Source organism: Catharus ustulatus, chromosome 5 (assembly GCF_009819885.2).
Source record: "Catharus ustulatus isolate bCatUst1 chromosome 5, bCatUst1.pri.v2, whole genome shotgun sequence".
NCBI lineage: Eukaryota > Metazoa > Chordata > Aves > Passeriformes > Turdidae > Catharus > Catharus ustulatus.
The window spans coordinates 76,225,873-76,250,099 of NC_046225.1; the positions used below are offsets into that span (position 1 = coordinate 76,225,873).

Here is a 24,227-nt window from a genome sequence, read left to right on the forward strand (position 1 = left end):
CTGGGCTGTCCCTGTGGAAGCAGGGGTGACTCTGGGATGTCCATGTGGAAGCAGGGGTGACTCTGGGGTGTTAGTGGGGAAGCAGGGGTGACTCTGGGGTGTTAGTGGGGAAGCAGGGGTGACCCTGGGGTGTCCATGGGGAAGCAGGGGTGACTCTGGGCTGTCCATGTGGAAGCAGGGGTGACTCTGGGATGCCCATGTGGAAACAGGGGTGACTCTGGGGTGTCCATGGGGAAGCAGGGGTGACTCTGGGGTATCCATGAGGAATCAGGGGTGACTCTGGGGTGTCCATGTAGAAGCAGGGGTCACTCTGGGCTGTCCATGTGGAATCAGAGGTGACTCTGGGATATCCATGTAGAAGCAGGGGTGACTCTGGGGTGTCCATGTGGAAGCAGGGGTGTCGCTGGGGTGTCCATAAGGAAGCAGGGGTGTCTCTGGGGTGTCCATGTGGAAGCAGGGGTGACTCTGGGGTGTCAGTGGGGAAGCAGGGGTGTCTCTGGGGTGTCCATGTGGAAGCAGGGGTGACCCTGGGGTGTCCATGTGGAAGCAGAGGTGACTCTGGGGTGTCCATGTGGAAGCAGGGGTGACTCTGGGGTGTCAGTGGGGAAGCAGGGGTGACCATGGGGTGTCCGTGGGGAAGCAGGGGTGACTCTGGGATATCCATATGGAAGCAGGGGTGTCGCTGGGGTGCTGCTGGCGGCCAGCAGGCTGTGTGCAGCCCCCGCCGCCCCTCCCCGCCGCCGCTTTGCATAGGATCGCGGCTGTCCCCGGCCACCCCCGCCCTCCATAAAAGCGGCCGGGACGCAGCGGCCACACCGGCCCGGCCATGCTGCAGAGCCCCGCGTGCCCCCGGCCCGGCCCGCCGCCCCCCAAGACCCCGTTCCACATCGAAGCGCTGCTGGCCCGGGAGCCGCCGCGCCGCGGCCCCGCCACCTCCGGGAGCCCCGGGCTGGGGGCCCCGCGCTGGCCCCCGGCTGGAACCGCACCCGCACCCGCAGTGCCCCCGGCTGTGCCCCCGGCTGCGGGGCTGGGACCCCTGCCCGGAGCCTGGGGCTGGGGATGGGGCTGGCCCGGCGCAGGTGAGCGGGTCCGGCCGGGCGGGGAGCGGGGATGCGGGGCTCGGGGACACGGGACACGGGACAGGAACGGGGTCGGGACACGGGACAGGAACGGGGTCGGGACACGGGACAGGAACGGGGTCGGGACACGGGACACGGGACAGGAACGGGTTCGGGACACGGGACAGGAACGGGGCCGGGACACGGGACAGGAACGGGACACGGGACAGGAACGGGGTCGGGACACGGGACAGGAACGGGGTCGGGACACCGGACAGGAACGGGGTCGGGACACGGGACAGGAACGGGTTCGGGACACGGGACAGGAACGGGGTCGGGACACGGGACAGGAACGGGGTCGGGACACCGGACAGGAACGGGGTCGGGACACGGGACAGGAACGGGGTCGGGACACGGGACACGGGACAGGAACGGGGTCGGGACACGGGACAGGAACGGGGTCGGGACATGGGATAGGAACGGGGACGGGACAGGAACGGGACACGGGACAGGAACGGGGTCGGGACACGGGACAGGCACGGGGTCGGGACATGGGATAGGAACGGGGTCGGGACATGGGACAGGAACGGGGTCGGGACACGGGACACGGGACAGGAACGGGGTCGGGACACGGGACAGGAACGGGGTCGGGACACGGGACAGGAACGGGACACGGGACAGGAACGGGGTCGGGACACGGGACAGGAACGGGACACGGGACAGGAACGGGGTCGGGACACCCCGGAGCTCCTGGAGCTGCGCTGGGACAGCGAACAGCGCTGCAGCCCCGAGCCGGGATGCTGGGACAGCGAACAGGAGCGAGGGACAGGGAAAATTGTCCTTAGAGGCTTTTCCCCTCTGTGAGCGATCCATAGAGCGAGACCAAAAACCAATGCTTTATGTGGGAGTTTTTTTGGTTTTTTTTGGGGGGGAGGTTTTTTGGTTTTTGTTTTTTGTTTTTGTTTACCTGGTTGGTTGAGGGTTTTTTGTTGTTGTTGTTGTTGTCTTGGTTTGGTTTGGTTTGGGTTTTTTTTTTGTTTTTTAGTTTTTTTTATATTGCTAGGCATTTATTTTCCAACACCCCTGATGTCTCTGCATACTCTTTGATAAAGAAAGAGCCTGTAGTTGATTCCTAAAGATGCTACGGGATTTTACCAATCAAATATTCCGAATCTGGTGCAGAATATCCAAACTTTTGCATTAGAGATGGAGCAAAAGACTCGCAATAGATTCAATAGTAAAGGGACAGAGCTAAAAAGGGCCGGCGGAGGTTGGGGCTGGATGATCTGTAAGGACATTTCCAACCCAAAGCAATCGGTGATTCCAGGAGATTTTACGGTGGCTTTACACACACTGCCATTTATTTCTCCTCTCATATATCAGGAAGGCATTTTACTGCCAGAGTTTTAATCAAATCCTCCTGTAATTTCCCAAAGCCTCACTCCCAAAATTAATTTCTTCACCTCTGCTGCTGTGTGGGTCCCTCTTCTCCCAAACTTGTCCTCATCCCTCTCTAATTTTGATTTCTTTGTAATTTTTCACTCACAGGAGTGAAACTGCCAAGTGTTTTGCGGCACGTGGCCCTCAAAACTTCATCTTTTTAGCGCAGAGGCATCTAAGGAAAAATGTTTTTTGTTGATCTGTGGGTAAAATTGACACCGTGGTGATGGATGATGCTGCCTGATCTGTCAGGCTCTGTTTTCACTGGAACTTTGTAAGGACAACAGCCAAGTGATTTTAACAAAATATCTCTATTCAGAGTATTTTTCTTGAAATTAAGTATTCCTTTTTAACATTCAGACCATGATCTTGCTGTAGTCCAGGCAAAACCTGAATCCAGGCCTGTATTCCATGTTTGAGGAACTCCAGCTCTGATCCTCGTGCTACACTATTCAGATTTGCTGGTCTTTTATTAAGTACTTAGCACAACTATTTAAAATATTATTTCCTTCACGAGACAGCGTCTGCAGAATTGTGTTAATCTTTATATTATATCAAACATCCAGGTATGAAAACACAGTCAAACAATTTGCAGAGCGACTTCCACTCAGCATTTCATGTTGGAAATCACACTTGCTATTATTCCAGTGTTAAAATAGAAACAAAAAGTGATGGGTGAAAAGATTTTAATGATGGAAATAGTTTTAAGTGCAATTACAGCTGTTAAGCTGTCAGGTCTCCGTCCCACAAATCCTCAAACACACGCAGAACTTACACCCAATTAATGAAAAGAAGTAGGTCAAGGTGCAGTTTGTGCTGCAGAACGTGACAAGATCAGCCACTAAAGGAGAGCAGGTGTCAATGGGGATCGTTATGTGCAGTATTTCCATAAAAGCTGCACAAACCTGCCTTGCCACAATATTTTGGGACAGCAGAGATGGGGATCATTATTGACCGGATCCTGCCGGGGCATTCGGTGCTTTGCACATGGAAAATCCCTCTGGTTGTGATTTGTGGGTTATGTTAAGTGAAGCTGGTGCTGGGGAAGCCGCGGTGCCACCAGGGCTGCCCTTCCCTGGCTCCCAAACCCTCCCTGCTGTGCTCTGAGCCCTGGAGGAGCTCTGCAGGGCAATGCCCTGGGCATGGAACCGCAGAGTGGGGCTGGGAAGGGATTTCCAGGGAACAACCTCTGCAGGGCAATCACCGGGGCATGGAACCACAGAGTGGGGCTGGGAAGGGATTTCCAGGGAACAAACTCTGCAGGGCAATCACCGGGGCATGGAATCAGAGTGGGGCTGGGAAGGGATTTCCAGGGAACAAACTCTGCAGGGCAATCACCAGGGCATGGAACTGCAGAGTGGGGCTGGGAAGGGATTTCCAGGGAACAAACTCTGCAGGGACATCAGCTGGATGGGGACGGTGAGGCACTGAGGAGCCCTGCTCTCAGTCAGGTGCCAGTGGCAGCGCTGGTGGTGGATTGTATGTTAATTTATGCTAATTACGGTTATCCTCAGGCCACAGCTGGAGAGGAGACAGGTCAGACACACTTGTTAATCCTGCTAAATCCTCAGCACCCCCTGGGAACTTCATGGGGGACAGAGGTGCAGGATGTGGTCCTGCATGAGAGCTGGATCCTGGACACTGGGGCCAGTCTGGGGTAAACTCCCCCAAACTCTGAACCTTTGTGATTTAGGGGTTCTGGAGACAGAGGTGGGATTTTTGTGTTCTGCAGCTCTTGATGAATTTGTTATTCTCTTACAAAGGTCAAATCCTGCTCACCTCACAGAGTGCTGATTTCTTTGGGTCTGGCTGCATGTCCAGGACTGTCCTTGATGGACCCTGAGGGGTAAAACCATAAAACAGACTCTCAAAAGTTCTCAGGGGAAAAGGAGCCTAGATGAGATTATCTGGGTAGGGACAGGGCAGGGACATCCCTGCTGGGTTTGGTGCTACTTTCTCCCAGCTCCTTTAGTGCAGACCCCTTGAATTTTTGCTGCTTTCTCGCAGGTCTGGAGCTGTCTCACTGTGTTGGGACCAACTCGCTGGGTCCTGCTGGGCCTTGGAGGTCGGGGGGGCCCTGCAAGATGAAGAGAGTCCGCACAGTGTTCAAACCAGAGCAGCTGGAGCGGCTGGAGCAGGAGTTCCTCAAGCAGCAGTACATGGTGGGCACGGAGAGGGTGGACCTGGCTGCAACCCTGCACCTCACAGAGACCCAGGTAAGGGGTGTGGAGCTGATCCTGGGGCTGCTGTGTGCTGATTGTGCCACTGCTCTGTGCTGATGTTCTCTGCTCTGTGCTGATGTGCTCTGCTCTGTGCTGATGTTCTCTGCTCTGTGCTGATGTTCTCTGTGCTCTGTGCTGATGTTCTCTGCTCTGTGCTGATGTTCTCTGTGCTCTGTGCTGATGTTCTCTGTGCTCTGTGCTGATGTTCTCTGCTCTGTGCTGATGTTCTCTGCTCTGTGCTGATGTTCTCTGCTCTGTGCTGATGTTCTGTGCTCTATGCTGATGTTCTCTGTGCTCTGTGCTGATGTTCTCTGTGCTCTGTGCTGATGTTCTCTCTGCTCTGTGCTGATGTTCTCTGCTCTGTGCTGATGTTCTCTGCTCTGTGCTGATGTTCTCTGTGCTCTGTGCTGATGTTCTCTGTGCTGTGCTGATGTTCTCTGCTCTGTGCTGATGTTCTCTGCTCTGTGCTGATGTTCTCTGCTCTGTGCTGATGTTCTGTGCTCTATGCTGATGTTCTCTGTGCTCTGTGCTGATGTTCTCTGTGCTCTGTGCTGATGTTCTCTGCTCTGTGCTGATGTTCTCTGTGCTCTGTGCTGATGTTCTCTGTGCTCTGTGCTGATGTTCTCTGCTCTGTGCTGATGTTCTCTGTGCTCTGTGCTGATGTTCTCTGTGCTCTGTGCTGATGTTCTCTGTGCTCTGTGCTGATGTTCTCTGTGCTGATGTTCTCTGCTCTGTGCTGATGTTCTCTGCTCTGTGCTGATGTTCTCTGTGCTCTGTGCTGATGTTCTCTCTGCTCTGTGCTGATGTTCTCTGCTCTGTGCTGATGTTCTCTGCTCTGTGCTGATGTTCTCTGTGCTCTGTGCTGATGTTCTCTGCTCTGTGCTGATGTTCTCTGTGCTCTGTGCTGATGTTCTCTGTGCTCTGTGCTGATGTTCTCTGTGCTCTGTGCTGATGTTCTCTGCTCTGTGCTGATGTTCTCTGTGCTCTGTGCTGATGTTCTCTGTGCTCTGTGCTGATGTTCTCTCTGCTCTGTGCTGATGTTCTCTCTGCTCTGTGCTGATGTTCTGTGCTCTGTGCTGATGTTCTCTGTGCTCTATGCTGATGTTCTCTGTGCTCTGTGCTGATGTTCTCTGTGCTCTGTGCTGATGTTCTCTGCTCTGTGCTGATGTTCTCTGTGCTCTGTGCTGATGTTCTCTGTGCTCTGTGCTGATGTTCTCTGCTCTGTGCTGATGTTCTCTGTGCTCTGTGCTGATGTTCTCTGTGCTCTGTGCTGATGTTCTCTGTGCTCTGTGCTGATGTTCTCTGTGCTGATGTTCTCTGCTCTGTGCTGATGTTCTCTGCTCTGTGCTGATGTTCTCTGTGCTCTGTGCTGATGTTCTCTCTGCTCTGTGCTGATGTTCTCTGCTCTGTGCTGATGTTCTCTGCTCTGTGCTGATGTTCTCTGTGCTCTGTGCTGATGTTCTCTGCTCTGTGCTGATGTTCTCTGTGCTCTGTGCTGATGTTCTCTGTGCTCTGTGCTGATGTTCTCTGTGCTCTGTGCTGATGTTCTCTGTGCTGATGTTCTCTGCTCTGTGCTGATGTTCTCTGCTCTGTGCTGATGTTCTCTGTGCTCTGTGCTGATGTTCTCTCTGCTCTGTGCTGATGTTCTCTGCTCTGTGCTGATGTTCTCTGCTCTGTGCTGATGTTCTCTGTGCTCTGTGCTGATGTTCTCTGCTTTGTGCTGATGTTCTCTGCTCTGTGCTGATGTTCTCTCTGCTCTGTGCTGATGTTCTCTGCTCTGTGCTGATGTTCTCTGCTCTGTGCTGATGTTCCCTGTGCTCTGTGCTGATGTTCTCTGTGCTCTGTGCTGATGTTCTCTGCTCTGTGCTGATGTTCTCTCTGCTCTGTGCTGATGTTCTCTCTGCTCTGTGCTGATGTTCTCTGTGCTCTGTGCTGATGTTCTCTGCTCTGTGCTGATGTTCTCTGTGCTCTGTGCTGATGTTCTCTGTGCTGATGTTCCCTGTGCTCTGTGCTGATGTTCTCTGCTCTGTGCTGATGTTCTCTGTGCTGATGTTCTCTGTGCTGATGTTCTCTGCTCTGTGCTGATGTTCTCTGTGCTCTGTGCTGATGTTCTCTGCTCTGTGCTGATGTTCTCTGCTCTGTGCTGATGTTCTCTGCTCTGTGCTGATGTTCTCTGTGCTCTGTGCTGATGTTCTCTGCTCTGTGCTGATGTTCTCACTGGGAAGTGTGGTGGCAGTGACCTGGGGGACACCCTGCTGCCAGGTGACATTGAAGAGATGTGCCTGGAGTTTGGATGGTTTCTGGATAAGATTTCTGAATCCATGAAGTGGAACAAAAAGCATTCAGGAGCACAACCCTGCTGTGCTGTAGAGTTTGAGCAGGGTTGGTTGCTGGGTCTGCATTTTTACCATCCCCTGGAGACTGTTTCAAGCCTCCTTTTATGACACTGGATATAATTCTTCCTCTGTTCTGCCCTGTGAGTTCCTGCTCCTCCCACAGTAAACTGCTTGTTTAGTGTGGAAAGAAGGAGCCAGGTAATCGTCCACAGTGGGATCTAAATTCAGCTGGGGAAAAGGGAGAGCAAAACAAGGCCAGTTTTGGGGGCACAAGGGATAATTATAGGGGGTCTCATTATACCCTGTGGCAACTGCAGTCCTGGGGATGGCTTCAGGGGCTCCTTAGGGAGCTGCTTCCTTCACTTCCCTGCCCAGACCCTTCTCATCCCCCTCTCCCCTGATCCTTTCCCATCCCTGCTCTGCCCTCTGTCCCCACTCACTATTCCCTGAGGGAATAATGCCCGTCCCCGTTTAAGGAGCTCTGCTTTTTGGGGATATCCACCTCAGAAACACCTGGCTTGGCAAAGGGCTCCCAGAGCCCTTGAGTTAAGCTGTTGTGCCACCTCCCATGCAGGTGAAAGTGTGGTTCCAGAACCGGAGGATCAAGTGGAGGAAGCAGAGCATGGAGCAGAAGGCAGCCAAGCTGTCGCAGTTCGGGGTGATCCAGCCTGCGAGTGCTGACTCCACGGACAGCAAGGAGCACCAGGAGGACACCGTGGACGTGGAGCTTTGATCAGCCCAGCAGATTGGGCTGGCTTTGGATGCCTGGGGACGTTTCTGTGCTGCTTTGGTCCAAGCAAGACTGACCTGAGAGCTGGAGCTACAGGACTGAACTGCAGCTGGGCTGGGAGGAACCCCTGAATTTCTTTGGCTGCTGTTTGGCAGCCACGTGCTGTAATTCCCAGGGTTTCATCACTTGATGGCAGGTGATCTCCTGTTTGCTCATGAAGCACCAGGACACACAAGCAGCTTCCAGCAGAGAGGCTGGGGTGACAATCAGGGTGTTTCTGGTGCTGGGGTGACAATCAGAGAGTGACTGATTCTCTGAGGGTGACAGTCAGAGAGTGATTCTGGTGCTGGGGTGACAATCAGAGAGTGACTGATTCTCTGAGGGTAACAATCAGAATGATTCTGATGCTGGAGTGACAATCAGAGAGTGATTCTGATGTTGGGGTGACAATCTGCTGGTTTCTCTGGTGCTGGGGTGACAATCAGAGAGTGACTGATTCTCTGAGGGTAACAATCAGAATGATTCTGATGCTGGAGTGACAATCAGAGAGTGATTCTGATGTTGGGGTGACAATCTGCTGGTTTCTCTGGTGTTGGGGTGACAATCAGAGAGTGACTGATTCTCTGAGGGTGACAATCAGAGAGTGATTCTGATGTTGGGGTGACAATCTGCTGGCTTCTCTGGTGTGGGTGTGACAATCAGAGAGTGGCTCAGGTGCTGGGGTTACAACCAGAGGGTGACTTTGATGTTGGGGTGACAATCAGAGTCTCTGATGCTGGGCAGGCAGTGGGATGCTGTCTGATGGCTCTGAGCACATTTCAAACCAGGGTCACTCATGTTAGGTGTGCCTGTGTGCTCCAAGGAGGAGGGAGGAGAATCTCCCTGATCACTTTTTTTCGTTAACTCAACTCCCATGTTTGATGTTCAGATCAATCACAACCAAACCCCCCCAAACGGGGCAGCCCTTTGCTTGCACCCACAGCCCCCAATGCGATGAGCAGGGTCTGATGCTGCCCTGGAGCCTCCTCCTGTCGGTGCCTTGCTGTATCTGTGCCTTTTCCATGCTTTCCTGAGCTGGATTCAGCACCCTCTCTGTGCCCTGGCACTGCTGTCCTTGCCCTGGGTGTGTGTGCTGCTGCTGCAGCTGCAGGGAGCAGCCCCGGGGCTGGCTGAGGTGCAGGGCTGGGGCTGCAGGGCTGGGGCTGCAGTAAAAAGCAGCTCCCAACACCTCTGCTGCTCAGAGCCCCCTGCCCCGCAGCCAGATGTGTGTTCACGCCCAGACTGCAGCTGGGCTGTTCTCCCCTCATTATCCCTGCAGGTGTCCTGGGATCAGCAGCTGCAGCGCTCCCAGCACATCTGCAGCAGCCCCGTGCAGTTGACAGCTGGATTTTTGGGTGGGGAGGGCTTTGGGGGGCCAGGACTGAGGACTCAGGATGTCACCTTGCCTTCCTACGGCTGCCCAGGGCCGTCAGCTCAGGATAATTTATTCTGTCTCTTTCGGACCTAGAACACTGTATATCACTTTACTCTTATATTGTTATTTATAGAAATATTTTTTTCTTCCTTTATACATGTCACTTATTTATTTGCATTGTTTCTTGATAAAAGTCGAGTTAATTTTAAAAAGAGAGATGGAATGAGTGTAAAAAAAAATAAACAGATGGAAAAATTTCCAAGTATTCACTTTAATTTTCAATTGAAATTAGTGACCAAAAAAAAATCCAAATGTATTTTTCATCCTTCTCAAAAGAGTTTGAGGGGTTTTTTCTTAATAAACTATTTTGGACAAAATATATAATAAAGATCTTTTTTTTCAATTAATGGATGACCCCATATCAAAGTAGACGAAGGGAGTTACTATTTCTGGGGTAGCTCCTGCAGAGAGAAAACTACATTTTCAGTAAGAGCACTCATGCCTGGTGAGTATGGAGTGCTCAGGCTCCTGGAGAACAAGAACCTGTGTCTGCAGGTGGATGTGGCCAAACCCTTGCAGCTCCTGCTCTGCCAGCCTGAGGGGCTGGAGTGTGCCCAGGGAAGGGAACGGAGCTGGGAAGGGGCTGGAGAATTCCTGAGGGAGCTGGGAAGGGAATGGAGAATTCCTGAGGGAGCTGGGAAGGGGCTGGAGAATTCCTGAGGGAGCTGGGAAGGGGCTGGAGAATTCCTGAGGGAGCTGGGAAGGGGCTGGAGAATTCCCGAGGGAGCTGGGAAGGGGCTGGAGAATCCCTGAGGGAGCTGGGAAGGGGCTGGAGAATCCCTGAGGGAGCTGGGAAAGGGCTGGAGAATCCCTGAGGGAGCTGGGAAGGGGCTGGAGAATTCCTGAGGGAGCTGGGAGGGCTCAGCCTGGAGAAAAGGAGGCTCAGGGGGCCCTTGTGGCTCTGCACAACTCCCTGCCAGGAGGGGACACCGGGGGGATTTGGGATCTGATCCCAGGGAACAGGGGCAGGAGCAGAGGAATCACAGAATCATTGAAGCTGAAAAATCCCTCCAAGGTCACTGAGTCCCAGCTGTGCCCAATCCTCACCTTGTCCCCAGCCCCGAGCACTGAGTGCCACCTCCAGGGATGGGCACTGCAAACCTCCCTGCCAATGCCCATTCCACCCCTTCCCATGGAGAAATCGCTGAGGAAATGGCCTCAGGTTGGATGTCAGGGAAAATTCATTCACAGGGAGGGGTGCCCAGCCCTGGCTGGGTGGTGGAAACTCCATCCCTGGAGGGATCTAGAAATGTGGATGTGGCACTTGGGGACGGGGCTCAGTGGTGGCCTTGGCAGTGCTGGGGGACACTGGACTCGTTAGTCTTAGAGGGCTTTTCCCATGTCAATACTCCATGAATCTCTGAGGATGTAATGGCAACAGGAGCCACGGCAGCATTGTCCCTTGTCCTTGTCATCCTGCCATGGGCACAGTGTGATGGAGCACAGCCTGCGAACGTGGTGGCCTTGTTTGTCCCTTGTCCCCCTCTGGGTGGGTCAGTGCTCAGTCCTGAGGCCATGCCCTGGTCACTGCCCAGTCCTGAGGCCATGCTGTGGGTCAGTGCCCAGTCCTGAGGCCATGCTGTGGGTCAGTGCCCAGCCCTGAGGCCATGCTGGGGGTCAGTGCCAGTCCTGAGGCCATGCTGGGGGTCAGTGCCAGTCCTGAGGCCATGCTGGGGGTCAGTGGCCAGTCCTGAGGCCATGCCCTGGGTCAGTGCCCAGTCCTGAGGCCATGCCCTGGGTCAGTGCCCAGTCCTGAGGCCATGCTGGGGGTCAGTGCCCAGTCCTGAGGCCATGCTGTGGGTCAGTGCCCAGTCCTGAGGCCATGCCCTGGGTCAGTGTCCAGTCCTGAGGCCATGCCCTGGGTCAGTGCCCAGTCCTGAGGCCATGCTGGGGGTCAGTGTCCAGTCCTGAGGCCATGCCATGGGTCAGTGCCCAGTCCTGAGGCCATGCCCTTGGTCAGTGGCCAGTCCTGAGGCCATGCCCTGGGTCAGTGTCCAGCCCTGAGGCCATGCCATGGGTCAGTGCCCAGTCCTGAGGCCATGCCCTTGGTCAGTGGCCAGTCCTGAGGCCATGCCCTTGGTCAGTGCCCAGTCCTGAGGCCATGCCCTGGGTCAGTGCCCAGTCCTGAGGCCATGCTGTGGGTCAGTGCCCAGTCCTGAGGCCATGCTGTGGGTCAGTGCCCAGTCCTGAGGCCATGCTGTGGGTCAGTGTCCAGCCCTGAGGCCATGCTGTGGGTCAGTGCCCAGTCCTGAGGCCATGCTGTGGGTCAGTGTCCAGCCCTGAGGCCATGCCATGGGTCAGTGCCCAGTCCTGAGGCCATGCCCTTGGTCAGTGGCCAGTCCTGAGGCCATGCCCTGGGTCAGTGCCCAGTCCTGAGGCCATGCTGTGGGTCAGTGCCCAGTCCTGAGGCCATGCTGGGGGTCAGTGCCCAGTCCTGAGGCCATGCTGGGGGTCAGTGCCCAGTCCTGCGGCCACACCTTGGGCCGGTGTCCAGTCCTGTGTCCACACCGTGGGCCATGGCCAGTCCCGATGCTCCAGCTGCTGCCCCAGCCATGGAGGTGGCACCTCCAGCCTTGTCACCCGGTGTGGTGTCCCCGCCACGAGCCGACAGTGACATCTAGTGACACCAAATCACTCCCTAAAGCCCCGAGCACGGAATATGGTCCCGAAATCCCAGCGCTGCTCCCGCCGCCTGGCCAGCGAGGAGCGGGGCTGAGCCGCAGCGCTGTGAATTAGTAAATACAAGCAAACACGCATTTCCCTGTGCTTTAAATCTTGCAGATCCCCAAGCAGGAGGTAGCGAGGGCAGAGCGGCCACAGCAGCGTGGTTTGAAGGATTTTTTTGGGGCAAGTCGAGACATTTTTGGGTGCGCAGTGCAGTGGCCGACACCTCTCTCCATGAGGGGAGACCTCAGGCGAGGGGGGAACTTGTGCTGGTCACAGGGCTGTGACGGCTGTTCCTATACTATTAAATAATAATAACTGACTGGGGAGAGACAGCAAACTCCTGTTTGGTTTGGGGTGTCGGAGGGAGCGCCCCTGCCCCGTTTTGGGGTTTTTTTGGGGTGTTTTTGGGGGATGTTATGGGTGTTTTCAGACACTGTGGAAGGGGGGCCAAGATGGCGGCGGCCCCGCGCCCCGCGGCTGAGGGGGCGATGGCGAGCGCGGGGCCCTGAGGGGCGCAGGGGCGGGGGCGGAGGAGGAGGAAGAGGAGGAGGAGGAGGAAGAGGAAGAGGCGCTGCCCGGCGGGTCAGGGCGGGGAAGTCGCCGCCCGAAGATGGCGGCCGCGGCGGGGCCACACGCCGGGGCTGCGGCGGAGGCGCGGTTCATCAGCAGCGCCAAGGTGAGCAGCCCGCGGTCCCCGCTCCATGAGCGGCCCGCCCTTCCCGCCCGGCTGGCGGCGCAGGGGGAGCAAAACCCGCAGGGTCCCCTCGGCATGGAGGGATTTGTTCCCTCAGCTCCGGGCATGACTCGGCTTCGGGCGCGTCCCTGACCCGCGCTTGTCCCTCGGCAGGGAAAGGGCTTGTTCGCCACCAAAAACATCCGCAAAGGGGAGACAGTGTTCGTGGAGAGGCCGGTGGTGTCATCCCAGTTCCTCTGGAATGCTCTGTACAACTACCGAGGTGAGCGGCTGGCGCTGGTGGCGTGTCCCCATCGCTGTCACTGTCCGGTGCGGTCACCGCGGCCCCCAGAGCAGCTGCCCGATGCCGGGGAAGGGTTTGGGTTTGTGGCCCTGCTGCCTTTTCTGCCGCTGCACTAAACTGTTGGCAAGCTCAGGTGTCATCTGAGGGATGGTGGCTTCCATCAGCTCTGGAGGAATGTGCTAGGTGCCACCATAGAATCTTGGAATGGGTTGGGTTGGGTTGGAAGGAGCCTTAAAGATCATATTTCACCCTTGCCGTGGGCAGGGACACCTTGCCCTAGCCCAGGTTGTTCCAAGACCCATCCACTTGTTCCTCTCTGGTGTTGATGCCGGTTGGGTGGCTACACAAATGGTTCTTGCCCTGGGTTCTGGCTCCTTTCCTTTCTGGAGGATTTCCTGTGGCATCCATCTGTTCATCCCATCCGTCCGTCCATCCATCCATCCATCCATCCATGGATCCATCCATCTGTGGATCCATCCATTCATCCATCCATTCATCCATCCATCCATCCATCCATCATCCATCCATTCATCCATCATCCATCCACCATCCATTCATCCATCCACCATCCATGGATCCATCCATCCATCCATCCATCCATCCATCATCCATCCATCCATCCATCCATGGATCTGTCCATCATCTACCCATCCACCCATTCATTCCATCCATCCATCCATCCATCCATCCATCCATTCATCCATCATCCATCATCCATCCATCCATCCATTCATCCATCATCCATCCATCCATCATCCATCCATCGTCCATCATCCATCCATCCATCCATTCATCCATCATCCATCCATCCATCCATCCATCCATGGATCTATCCATCATCTACCCATCCACCCATTCATTCCATCCATCATCCATCCATCCATCCATCCATCCATGGATCCATCCATCCATCATCCATCCATCCATCCATGGATCCATCCATCCATCATCCATCCATCCATCCATCCATCCATCATCCATCATCCATCATCCATCCCTATCCCATCCATCCATCCATCATCCATCCATCATCCCTCCATCCCCCCATCCCTCCACCCACCCACCACCCCTGCTGTGTCCCACAGCCTGTGATCACTGCCTGCGGGCCCTGGAGACGGCGGAGGAGAACGCCCAGCGCCTGCTGGGGAGGAGCTCGCTGGTGCTGCCTCACCCGGAGCAGTGCAGCATCCGCAAGGACCTGCACCAGCAGTGTCCCCGCTGCCAGGTACGGCTGCCAGAGGGACCCTGCTCCTCTGGGCTCACTGAATCCTTTCCATCCAACCAGGCTCTTGTGCTGTCAGCCTTTCTGAAGAGCCAGGGTGCTGTGGGCTGGGAGGGGCACAGCTGGGTCTGGGAGCCCCTTTGCTGCTGCCACAGCGCTGTCCCCTGGCTCTAGGTGACGTACTGCAGTGCAGAATGCAGGCAGGCAGCTCTGGAGCAGTACCACCAGGTCCTGTGCCTCGGCCCGTCCCGGGACGACCCCACGCACCCCCTCAACAAGCTGCAGGAGGCATGGAGGTAGGGCTGGCCTGCCTGCTGCTCCACGGCCAGGGGAGGTGGCTCTCCTGGGCTGGCTCCTTGCTGTGCATCCCTGCACAGGTGGCTGGAGGGTGGGGATGGCCGTGGGACACTGCCCAGCTCTTCCTCCTGGCTGGCTGTTGTGGTGTTGGAAGTCCCAGGGTTTGCACACACAGCTGATTGGATAAGGATAGCACTCCTTATTTTTCTCCCTCTAAAAGCCCTGAGACACACATCCCTCACTCCTGCAGTTTTATGGTGCTCCTCCAGCCTCTGGGAGATCCTCCTTGTAGCATCCCACAGGTCCATTCCTGTCCTTGCTTTCAAAAAAAATGGTCCTGGAGGGGACAGGCAGCATCCCTGACCCACATGTTGTCCCAAGCCCCAGCAGAGTGAGCAGGATGGAAGGGGTTGTTTGTGTGGGTGGAGCAGGAAGGTGGCTGCAGGTTTCTCTCCCCACACAGCAGGGATGCTCTGACCACTTTGGTGTGATGGATCAATGACCACACCTATGGCAGCTGCCTCCAGCTTTTCATTCCCAGCCCTGATCTGCTCATCTCTTTTCCATTTGGATCCCACAGAAACATGCATTACCCCCCAGAGACCTCCAGCATCATGCTGATGGCCAGGATGGTTGCCACCATCAAACAGGTACAGCAGGTGGTTTTGTTATCCCACTGTGGGTGTTATTCCCAAGGCTCTGTTTCCTTGGCCTGGCTTTCTCAGCATTTATTCTGACAACCCTCCCTCTCTCTGGGCTGGGGAGGAAGGTGGTGTTGGTGCAATGCCTCTGCTTGATTCTTCTGTCAGGCTAAAGACAAGGAGTGGTGGATCAAGGCCTTCTCCCAGTTCTGCAGCAAGACAGCAAATGAAGAAGAGGAGATTGTGCACAAGCTGCTGGGGGACAAATTTAAGGCAAGACCCTTGAATCCTTGATCCTTCCTTCTTCTCCTGCCTGTGTCTGTGAGCCCACAGATGCAAAAGTCTCATAGCAGGGATAGGAAACACTGGAGAGTCCAGGCTTAAAGGGAGGGCCCTGACAGTGAGGTTGTTGTTGCTCAGAGGGTTTTGGCCTTGTGATGCTTCCATGGGATGTGCAGCTCCTTGCTGTGGGGGAGATGTTCCTGCTGTGGGCTGGGACAGCATGATTTGTAGCTGCTGAGTAGGTGGCTTTTGCTGCTGAAATGATTGGATTTCAGGCTGTGAGGGCAGCAGCCTCCAGCCTTGCAGGGCAGGCTGAGGAGCCCCAGTCCTTGTGGAGCCTCTGGCCTGTGCTGGGCTGAGCTCAGCCTGGGCTGGCACCCCCAGCAGCTCCCAGCCTGACCGTGCTGCTGTGTCCTGCCAGGGCCAGCTGGAGCTGCTGCGCCTGCTCTTCACCGAAGCCCTTTATGACGAGTATCTCAGCAGGGTGAGTGGCTCTGCCTCCCAGGCAGCCCAGGAGCCTTGGCCAGGGCTTCCCCTGGGGCTCTGCTCCTTCCTTGCTTCCCCAGAGCTCCCTGTGGCCTTTGAAGCACTGCAGAGGAGCTGCTCCTGCAGCTGGCCCGGGCTCAGCTCTTTGTCCTTTGTGCAGTGGTTCACTCCAGAAGGCTTTCGGTCCCTCTTTGCCCTCGTGGGGACCAATGGCCAAGGCATAGGAACCAGGTAATGGGGCTTGGTGGGTGCTCCCTGCAGGGCACTGCAGATGTGGGATGGCTGCATTTAACAGGTGGGGAGGGAGAGGCAGGCTTAAAACCTTCATCCTGCCTGTGTCCAACCCTTTCACATCCCTCTGCCAGACCCTGACTGCTCAGAGCCACCCTTTGCAAGGTCCCACTGTGTGCTGACAGCCCTGTGGGACTGTGACAGTGTCCTGCTGTCCCTGACAGCACTGTGACAGTGTCCTCTGTCCCTGACAGCACTGTGACAGTGTGACAGTGTCCCCTGTCCCTGACAGCCCTGTGGGACTGTGACAGTGTCCTGCTGTCCCTGACAGCCCTGTGGCACTGTGACAGTGTCCCCTGTCCCTGACAGCCCTGTGGGACTGTGACAGTGTCCTCTGTCCCTGACAGCCCTGTGGGACTGTGACAGTGTCCCCTGTCCCTGACAGTCCTGTGGGACTGTGACAGTGTCCTGCTGTCCCTGACAGTCCTGTGGGACTGTGACAGTGTCCTGTTGTCCCTGACAGCCCTGTGACAGTGTCCTCTGTCCCTGACAGCCCTGTGGGACTGTGACAGTGTCCCCTGTCCCTGACAGCCCTGTGACAGTGTCCCCTGTCCCTGACAGCCCTGTGGGACTGTGACAGTGTCCTGCTGTCCCTGACAGCCCTGTGACAGTGTCCCCTGTCCCCGACAGCCCTGTGACAGTGTCCCCTGTCCCCCCAGCTCCCTGAGCCAGTGGGTGCACGCGTGCGATGCTCTGGACCTGCCCATGCTGCAGCGGGAGGAGCTGGATGCTTTCATTGACCAGCTCTACAAGGACATTGAGAAGGGTGAGGCTCTGTGGGGGTGCAGGGGCAGGACAGGGAGCCTCAATGAATCCTGAGCACATGGGTATTTGTCCTCCACCCCCTCCCAGTGCCAGGGAAACCACCCTGCAGCACCCAGAGCAGTGCTGGCTGAGGGTGTTCCATGTTCGTGCACATCCCTTTGTGCTTTGTGTGCAAGAGCTGGGATGGGCCATGCAGGGCTCCAACCCCTCTCTCTGTGCTGCAGAGTCAGGAGAGTTCCTCAACTGCGAGGGATCAGGGCTCTACGTGCTGCAGAGCTGCTGTGAGTAACACAAGGACTGGGAGCAAAAGCAGGAGTGGGGAGGGAAATGTCCTGGCTCACTTTTTCCTCTGGAGAAGGGGGTTTGTGCTTGGGATGGGATGGCATGGGATGGGATGGGATGGGATGGCATGGCATGGCATGGGATGGGATGGGTGAGATGGGGTGGGATGGGATGGGATGGGATGGGAACTGCTCTCAGTGTCCCCTGGCACCTTGCCCAGCTGTGGAATGGCCAGTCCCACCTTGGATGCACTCAGCTGTGATGTGTTTCCAGGAGCCACGTAGGCATTTAGCAAAGAGATTGTATTGCCTGCAGGTAACCACAGCTGCATCCCCAATGCTGAGACATCCTTCCCAGAAAACAACTTCCTCCTGCATCTCACTGCTCTGGAGGACATTGAAGCAGGAGAGGTGAGACAGCAGGGCCTGGGGGTGCCTGAGGTGACATCATCCCTGTGTCCCCTACATCCTCCACGGACCCCAGCCCCAAACCCTCCTGTGTCATCATCTTGGCAGAGGAATTCAATCCCCATCCCATGTAGGGGCTGCCAGACCCCATGTTTCTGCCTGATTCTGAGAGGGACTGGGGCAATCCTGCTGCTTTGGGGTCCTGGGGAGCGATTCTGAGCCCAAGCCTTTTGTGTCTGCTCACAGGAAATCTGCATCAGTTACTTGGACTGCTGTCAGAGGGAGCGGAGCAGACACAGCCGCAACAAGATACTCAGGTAGGGGCTGCCTGGGGGCACCTGGGGGGAACTCACAGCCCCTGGCACCCCAAAAAACCCATCAGGGGCTGTGTGTGCCTGGGGCTGTGGCTGTGCCCGGGCTGCTGTGACCTTCAGTGGGCTCATGGCAGGGAGTGTGTGCTCCTGGTGCTTCGAGCTCCTTGTGATGTGTCACAGCCTTGGGCACCAAGGATTTGGGGTCCCTCCTCTCCCTGCAGGCTACACCTGCAGATTCTGTAGGGTAGAGGTTCCTGCTGGGGGATCCTCCCTGTCCCATCTCCCCTTTGGGGCTGAGAGCTGCCCCTCTCCACCCAGGGCACCTTCACCCACCTGAGCAGGGTGGAACCCCAAACTCCTCTGGGTGTCACACACTGAGCCCCTCCCTGGCTGTCCTGTCCCCCTGCCCTGCCCAGCAGCAGTGTGGGACTGCACCTGTCCCAACACCACCCTGTGTCTCCTGCCTGCCCACCTGCAGGGAGAACTACTTGTTTACCTGCTCGTGTCCCAAGTGCCTGGCACAAGCCGACGACGCCGACGTGACGTCGGACGAGGAGGAGGAGGGCGAGGGAGAGACGGACGATGCGGAGCTGGAGGATGAGATGACTGATGTGTGATCCTGGCCCTGGGCAGGAGGAGAGGGAAGGGATGGCTTGGCAAGGGAAGGGCCTGGAGGTTCCTCCAAGAGGCAGCAGCTTTACTACTAGAACAGGGTTGTGTTGTGGGGTCGGGTGGGTGCCGGAGGCAGGCCCTGCTCCCGCCTGTCCGTGTTGTCCCTGTGTGTGTGTGTGTGTGTGTGAGAGGCTGGCCCTGTCCTCCCTGTGAGGACAAGCTGGGAGCCAGTGGCCCTCCACCACATCCCAGTTCCCTGCAGGGCTGGCTGGTGCTTGCAGGGGACACTGGAGGACAGTGGGACCCAGCCAGCCCCTGGGACAGCACTGTGAGCTCGCTGTGCTGTGTCTGTGCAGGATGCCAGCCCTGGGACAGCACTGTGAGCTCGCTGTGCTGTGTCTGTGCAGGATGCCAGCCCTGGGACAGCACTGTGAGCTCGCTGTGCTGTGTCTGTGCAGGATGCCAGCCCTGGGACAGCACTGTGAGCTCGCTGTGCTGTGTCTGTGCAGGATGGGGATGTGGATGTGGAGGATTGTCCTTCCCACCCTGCAGGGATGAGGGGAATGTGAGTGTGTGTGTGTGTGTCTGTGCACGAGGGTACTATTTAATGTCTATATTAGCACTATCTACACACTCTGGAGCCAGGGCCCTTACATATCCTCCATTCCATGCCTTGGCCAGCACTGAGGGGCACGAGGATCTCGCAGGGGATGCCTTGGAGGGTGGCCCAGAGCTGAGCCTTCCCAGCTCAGCCCATCCTTCCCATGACACAGAGCCCTGGGCAGTGACTGCAGCACCGCCTGGGGATGGAGAATGTCAGGAGCTGACTTGGGCTGTGGTGCCATCCCAAATCCAGAGGACATTTTGGGTTTTGCAGGAGGGAGTTGTCCCTCCCTCCAGCCGGCCATGGGGTGAGGATGTGCCTGTGCAGGAGCAGCCGTGCCCAGGGATGCAGCGTGGGCTGGGTGTGTGCTGGCTGCTCCCCTGCTCCCAGTGCTGCCACATGGAGATGTGCCAGTGCACAGTGGCCCCCTGGATGTCCCCTTGTCATCCATCCCATGCTGCCACCCTCAAGGCCACAGCCTGCAGTGTCCCTGGAGGGACAGCACGGCTCCAAGTGACAACGGGCAGCAGGTCAGGGATGCACCCAGGGTTATTCTCTTCCTCCATGGATTCTTGGGAGCTGGACTGTGGGACTGAGGGTGGCACACCTGTGACACTGCCATCACTGCCAGCCCTGCCTCCTGCTGCTTGTCCCCAGCCATCCCAGGGCCACATCCCCTTCAGTGTTCCTAATAAACCGAGACTGGTGACAGCTGGGGACCTGTGCTTTGTGTTGGTGGGTGCTGAGTGCAGAGAGGGGCTGCTCCTGTGGGGACACGCCTCTGGGGCTGGGGGAGCAGACAGCTGTGTGAGTGTGGGCTCTGGATTTGTGACCAGCCCACCCTTGGGGACCCAAGCTGGAGGCTGTGCTGTCTGTGAGGCTCTGACCGAGCCCTGCCCCAGCTGCAGGAGGTACTTGGGGAATTCAACTAGGAAAAAATTTGGGGATGAGATTTATCCCTTCATCTGCTGACTGCCAGAAATAAAAGAGAAACTTCCCTTTCTCTAAAACTTAATCAGACTTCATTAGCTCAGACAAAAATATACAGACATCAGGTGAGCCCTGCTGGTACAGACCAAGCCTGCATCGCTCTCCCCCATCCCTGCCAGCCCTGCACCCCTCCAAATCAGCAGCACAAGGTCAAGTGTTTCCTGGGCAGTGCTGGCCTGCTCTGGGCCCTCACCTCCCTCCCACACAGTCACAGCTCGGTGCCAGGCTCAAGGTTCTCCCTGGCACTGGTGTTTGCCCTGGGCCACACACCGGTGCCAGCAGAAGGATCTCCCTGTGCCTGAGTCCAGCGGGATCTCTGCAGCATGTTGGGATCCTTCCTCAAACCTGGTCCTTAGGGCAGGATCCTGGGATCCACCAGGAAGTCCTTGATGCACCACAGCCTTTGGCTGCTACCAGAAGGTCCAGGGGGGCTGCATCATCTCGTAGGTGGGAATGCTGGTGACGTTGACAGGAATGGAGATGACGGCCCAGGGGAGCCCGTGCTGCTCCAGGGAGCGCCTGATCATGTACCTGCAGGGAGAGAGGGAGGGGTGACTGTTCCCAACTGCCAGGGCTGGGACAGCAGAGCCACACCGAGCACAGACACAACCCTGCCCTTAACCAGGGCTGAATCCATGGAAAACACAGCTCCCAAAGCCTGGCAGGGCCACACTGACCACTGGGACCTCCCAGAAAAACACAGCTCCCAAAGGCCAGCAGGGCCACACTGACCGCTGGGACCTCCCTGAAAAACACGGCTCCCAAAGCCCAGCAGTGCCACACTGACCGCTGGGACCTCCCTGAAAAACACGGCTCCCAAAGCCTGGCAGGGCCATGCTGACCACTGGGACCTCCCTGAAAAACACGGCTCCCAAAGCCTGGCACGGCCACACTGACCACTGGGACCTCCCTGAAAAACACGGCTCCCAAAGCCCAGCAGGGCCACGCTGACTGCTGGGACCTCCCTGAAAAACACGGCTCCCAAAGCGCAGCAGGGCCACACTGACCACTGGGACCTCCCTGAAAAACGCGGCTCCCAAAGCACAGCAGGGCCACACTGACCACTGGGACCTCCCTGAAAAACACGGCTCCCAAAGGCCAGCAGGGCCACACTGACCACTGGGACCTCCCTGAAAAACACGGCTCCCAAAGCCTGGCAGGGCCACACTGACCACTGGGACCTCCCTGAAAAACACGGCTCCCAAAGCCTGGCAGGGCCATGCTGACCACTGGGACCTCCCTGACAAACACAGCTCCCAAAGGCCAGCAGGGCCACACTGACCACTGGGACCTCCCTGAAAAACATGGCTCCCAAAGCCTGGCAGGGCCATGCTGACCGCTGGGACCTCCCTGAAAAACACAGCTCCCAAAGCCCAGCAGGCCACGCTGACCGCTGGGACCTCCCTGACAAACACAGCTCCCAAAGCCTGGCACGGCCACGCTGACTGCTGGGACCTCCCTGAAAAACACGGCTCCCAAAGGCCAGCAGGGCCACACTGACCGCTGGGACCTCCCTGTGTGAGGGACAAGGCTGTCACTGGCCATGGCTGGGAGCTGTGCCACCCTGGCAGGGCACTCTGGGCACGTACCCGTCCCTGCCCAGCAGGAAGAGCGCGGGGATGTCGGCCGTGCGCCGGGAGCTGTCCTGGATCATCTCGATGTAGAAGCTGTCGTTGTCGTAGGCGTTGTCGGCGATGATGACGGCGCGCCCGCCGTGCTCCTGGATCACTCGTGTCTTGGACAGGAAGGAGCAGCCCCTGTGGCACAGAGATCACACCCTGGTGGTAGCTCCAAAGCCTGCCCGTGCCTGGAGACACCCAAACCAGGGATTGTCTCCCTGACTCCACACCTCCTCCTAACCCCACTCCTCTGAGTCTCTATTTTAAGCACAAGCCACCCACACCCCTAAAAAAATAGGAAAGAAAATCTTGGAATGGTTTAAAGCTTAAAGCTCCAGTTCCACTCCCTGCCGTGGCAGGGACCCCTTCCACTACCCCAGGGTGCTCCAAGCCCCAGTGTCCAACCTGGCCTTTGACACCTCCAGGGATATGAGGCATCCAGGATTTCTTTGGGCAACCTGTGCCCTGGCCTCATCACTCTCACAGAGAGGAGTTCTTTCCCACTGTGTAATCTAAACCTCCTCTGTCTCAATCTGAACCCAGACAGGGTTTTTTTTCTACCTAAAAAATACAAGATGTAATTCTCCAGGGTAGGAACACCCTCCCATTTCCCTGGTTTATCTGTGTAGGGGAAAGCCACAGAAAGCATCTGGAGGTGATGGGGAGATGTGAGCAGGGCTCCCCTCCTGCCCAGCAGCTCCCATGACACCAGACCTACCCCCTCTCCACCAAGGCGATCTGGTCCTGGATGAAGACCCCATTGTTGAGCTCTCCGCAGGCCTCCGGAGGATCCGCCGGGACCAGGTGGATCTGCTCGTACCTTGTGTTCTCCGAGGAGACAGGCAGGGGTGAGCCGGGGGTTCTGGAGCTGCTGCCCCTCCCCAGCCACCCCACACCCTGCTCATCCCCCTGGGGGCTGCTCTGGGGCAGATTTTGGGCTCCCAGGTACAGAGCCAGCCCTGCAGCCAATCCCCACCTCTGGAATCCTGCTGAGGCCGAGGATGCTTGAGGAAGAGCGATGAGCTCCATTTTAATCAAAACTCCAAATCACCCAGTCCCAAGGAGCAGCATTGTGGTGGAGGGACCCAAATGACAAATTCAGTTTTTAATACTTACAAACACACCACCAAAATCCTTGGCTGGGGTGGCAGTGAAGATGTAGCGGATGTCTCCGGGGCTCAGCACTTGGAAGTACAAATATTCATGGATGCGTAAACCTGGGGGTGAAAGGACAGAGCTCAGAGAAAAGGAAAAATCCCTGAAAAAGGGGAAAAGTCTCAGTTATCACTCCTGAATGATGGGGGAGAGAACATGCCCTTCAGCAATGCCAAATCCTGGCTGGCCCAGGAGCCAAAATGCCCCGAAGGTTTTGGGGTGTGCAAGGGCAGATGTGGCAGTTCCCAGGGCTGAGAGGGGATGGGGGTGGCATTGGGTGCTGTGGGACAGGGGTGATAGGCATCCAGAGAAAAAACACACCAGGATCACAAGGCACCAAGGGGAAATGTGCTTGCACTGGGATGCAGCAGGAAATGCAGTGGAGTGGGGAGCAGTGATGGGAAATGCACCGGGATCACAGCCCAGAGGGGAAACCCTCACTGCACCAGGGGCAAATGCTGCGGGATCGGGGAGCTGGGCGGGCAAACACAGCTAGGGCAGGGTGCAGGGAGGGAATTCCAGGACTGGGATGAGGAGGGGAAATGCACCCACACAGGGATGCAGGAAAGGAAATGCAAAGGATTGGGATGGAGGAGAAGAAACGCAATGAGGGGGGAGCACCGAGGGGAAATGGGGAATAGACCGGGATAGAGACACGGGAGGGGAATAGACCGGGATAGAGACACGGGAGGGGAATAGACCGGGATAGAGACATGGGAGGGGAATAGACCGGGATAGAGACACGGGAGGGGGAATAGACCGGGATAGAGACATGGGAGGGGAATAGACCGGGATAGAGACATGGGAGGGGAATAGACCGGGATAGAGACACGGGAGGGGGAATAGACCGGGATAGGGGAGGGAAATAGACCGGGATAGAGACACGGGAGGGGAATAGACCGGGATAGAGACACGGGAGGGGAATAGACCGGGATAGAGACATGGGAGGGGAATAGACCGGGATAGTGACACGGGAGGGGGAATAGACCGGGATAGGGGAGGGAAATAGACCGGGATAGAGACACGGGAGGGGAATAGACCGGGATAGAGACACGGGAGGGGGAATAGACCGGGATAGAGACACGGGAGGGGAATAGACCGGGATAGAGACACGGGAGGGGGAACGCACCCGGATCAGGGTGCGCCAAGCGGGGATGCGGCCAGGCCGGGATACTCGGGGTATGTTCGAGGTCCGGAGGTCGGGGCGCGGGCCTGGGCGCTGTCCCCGCTCCGTCCCTCCCTCTGTCCCCCCGTCGCTCACTCACCGCGGGCCGGCCAGCAGCAGACGCAGAGCCAGAGCCAGAGCCAGAGCAGCATGGCTGCGCCGCGCCCCGCCCCCCGGCCCGACCCACGCTC

The 24,227-nt window shown here is 57.0% G+C and overlaps 3 protein-coding genes across 3 annotated transcripts; 2 read left to right on the top strand and 1 right to left on the bottom strand.

Moving 5' to 3' along the window:
- The first annotated feature begins 826 nt into the window (after nt 1–826).
- Nucleotides 827–7,789, top strand: LOC116996865 (homeobox protein not2-like). Its single transcript, XM_033060887.1, has 3 exons — nt 827–1,079; nt 4,506–4,714; nt 7,631–7,789. The coding sequence occupies exons 1-3, from the start codon at nt 827–829 to the stop codon at nt 7,787–7,789; spliced, it is 621 nt and encodes a 206-aa protein (XP_032916778.1).
- Nucleotides 7,790–12,508: 4,719 nt separating this feature from the next.
- On the top strand, nt 12,509–18,916 carry SMYD5 (SMYD family member 5). The gene is made up of 13 exons (XM_033061346.1): nt 12,509–12,603; nt 12,775–12,883; nt 13,990–14,129; nt 14,301–14,422; nt 15,004–15,073; nt 15,233–15,337; nt 15,768–15,830; nt 15,993–16,063; nt 16,783–16,889; nt 17,113–17,169; nt 17,486–17,580; nt 17,824–17,894; nt 18,370–18,916. The coding sequence occupies exons 1-13, from the start codon at nt 12,538–12,540 to the stop codon at nt 18,506–18,508; spliced, it is 1,215 nt and encodes a 404-aa protein (XP_032917237.1). The 5' UTR covers nt 12,509–12,537; the 3' UTR covers nt 18,509–18,916.
- A 1,190-nt stretch (nt 18,917–20,106) lies between these two features.
- On the bottom strand, nt 20,107–24,194 carry PRADC1 (protease associated domain containing 1). Its single transcript, XM_033061327.1, has 5 exons — nt 24,137–24,194; nt 22,833–22,933; nt 22,435–22,544; nt 21,687–21,854; nt 20,107–20,628 (listed from the first exon to the last, which is right to left on the bottom strand). Exons 1-5 carry the CDS (start codon nt 24,186–24,188, stop codon nt 20,508–20,510), a joined length of 552 nt encoding a protein of 183 aa, XP_032917218.1. The 5' UTR covers nt 24,189–24,194; the 3' UTR covers nt 20,107–20,507.
- Between the last annotated feature and the right edge of the window lie 33 nt (nt 24,195–24,227).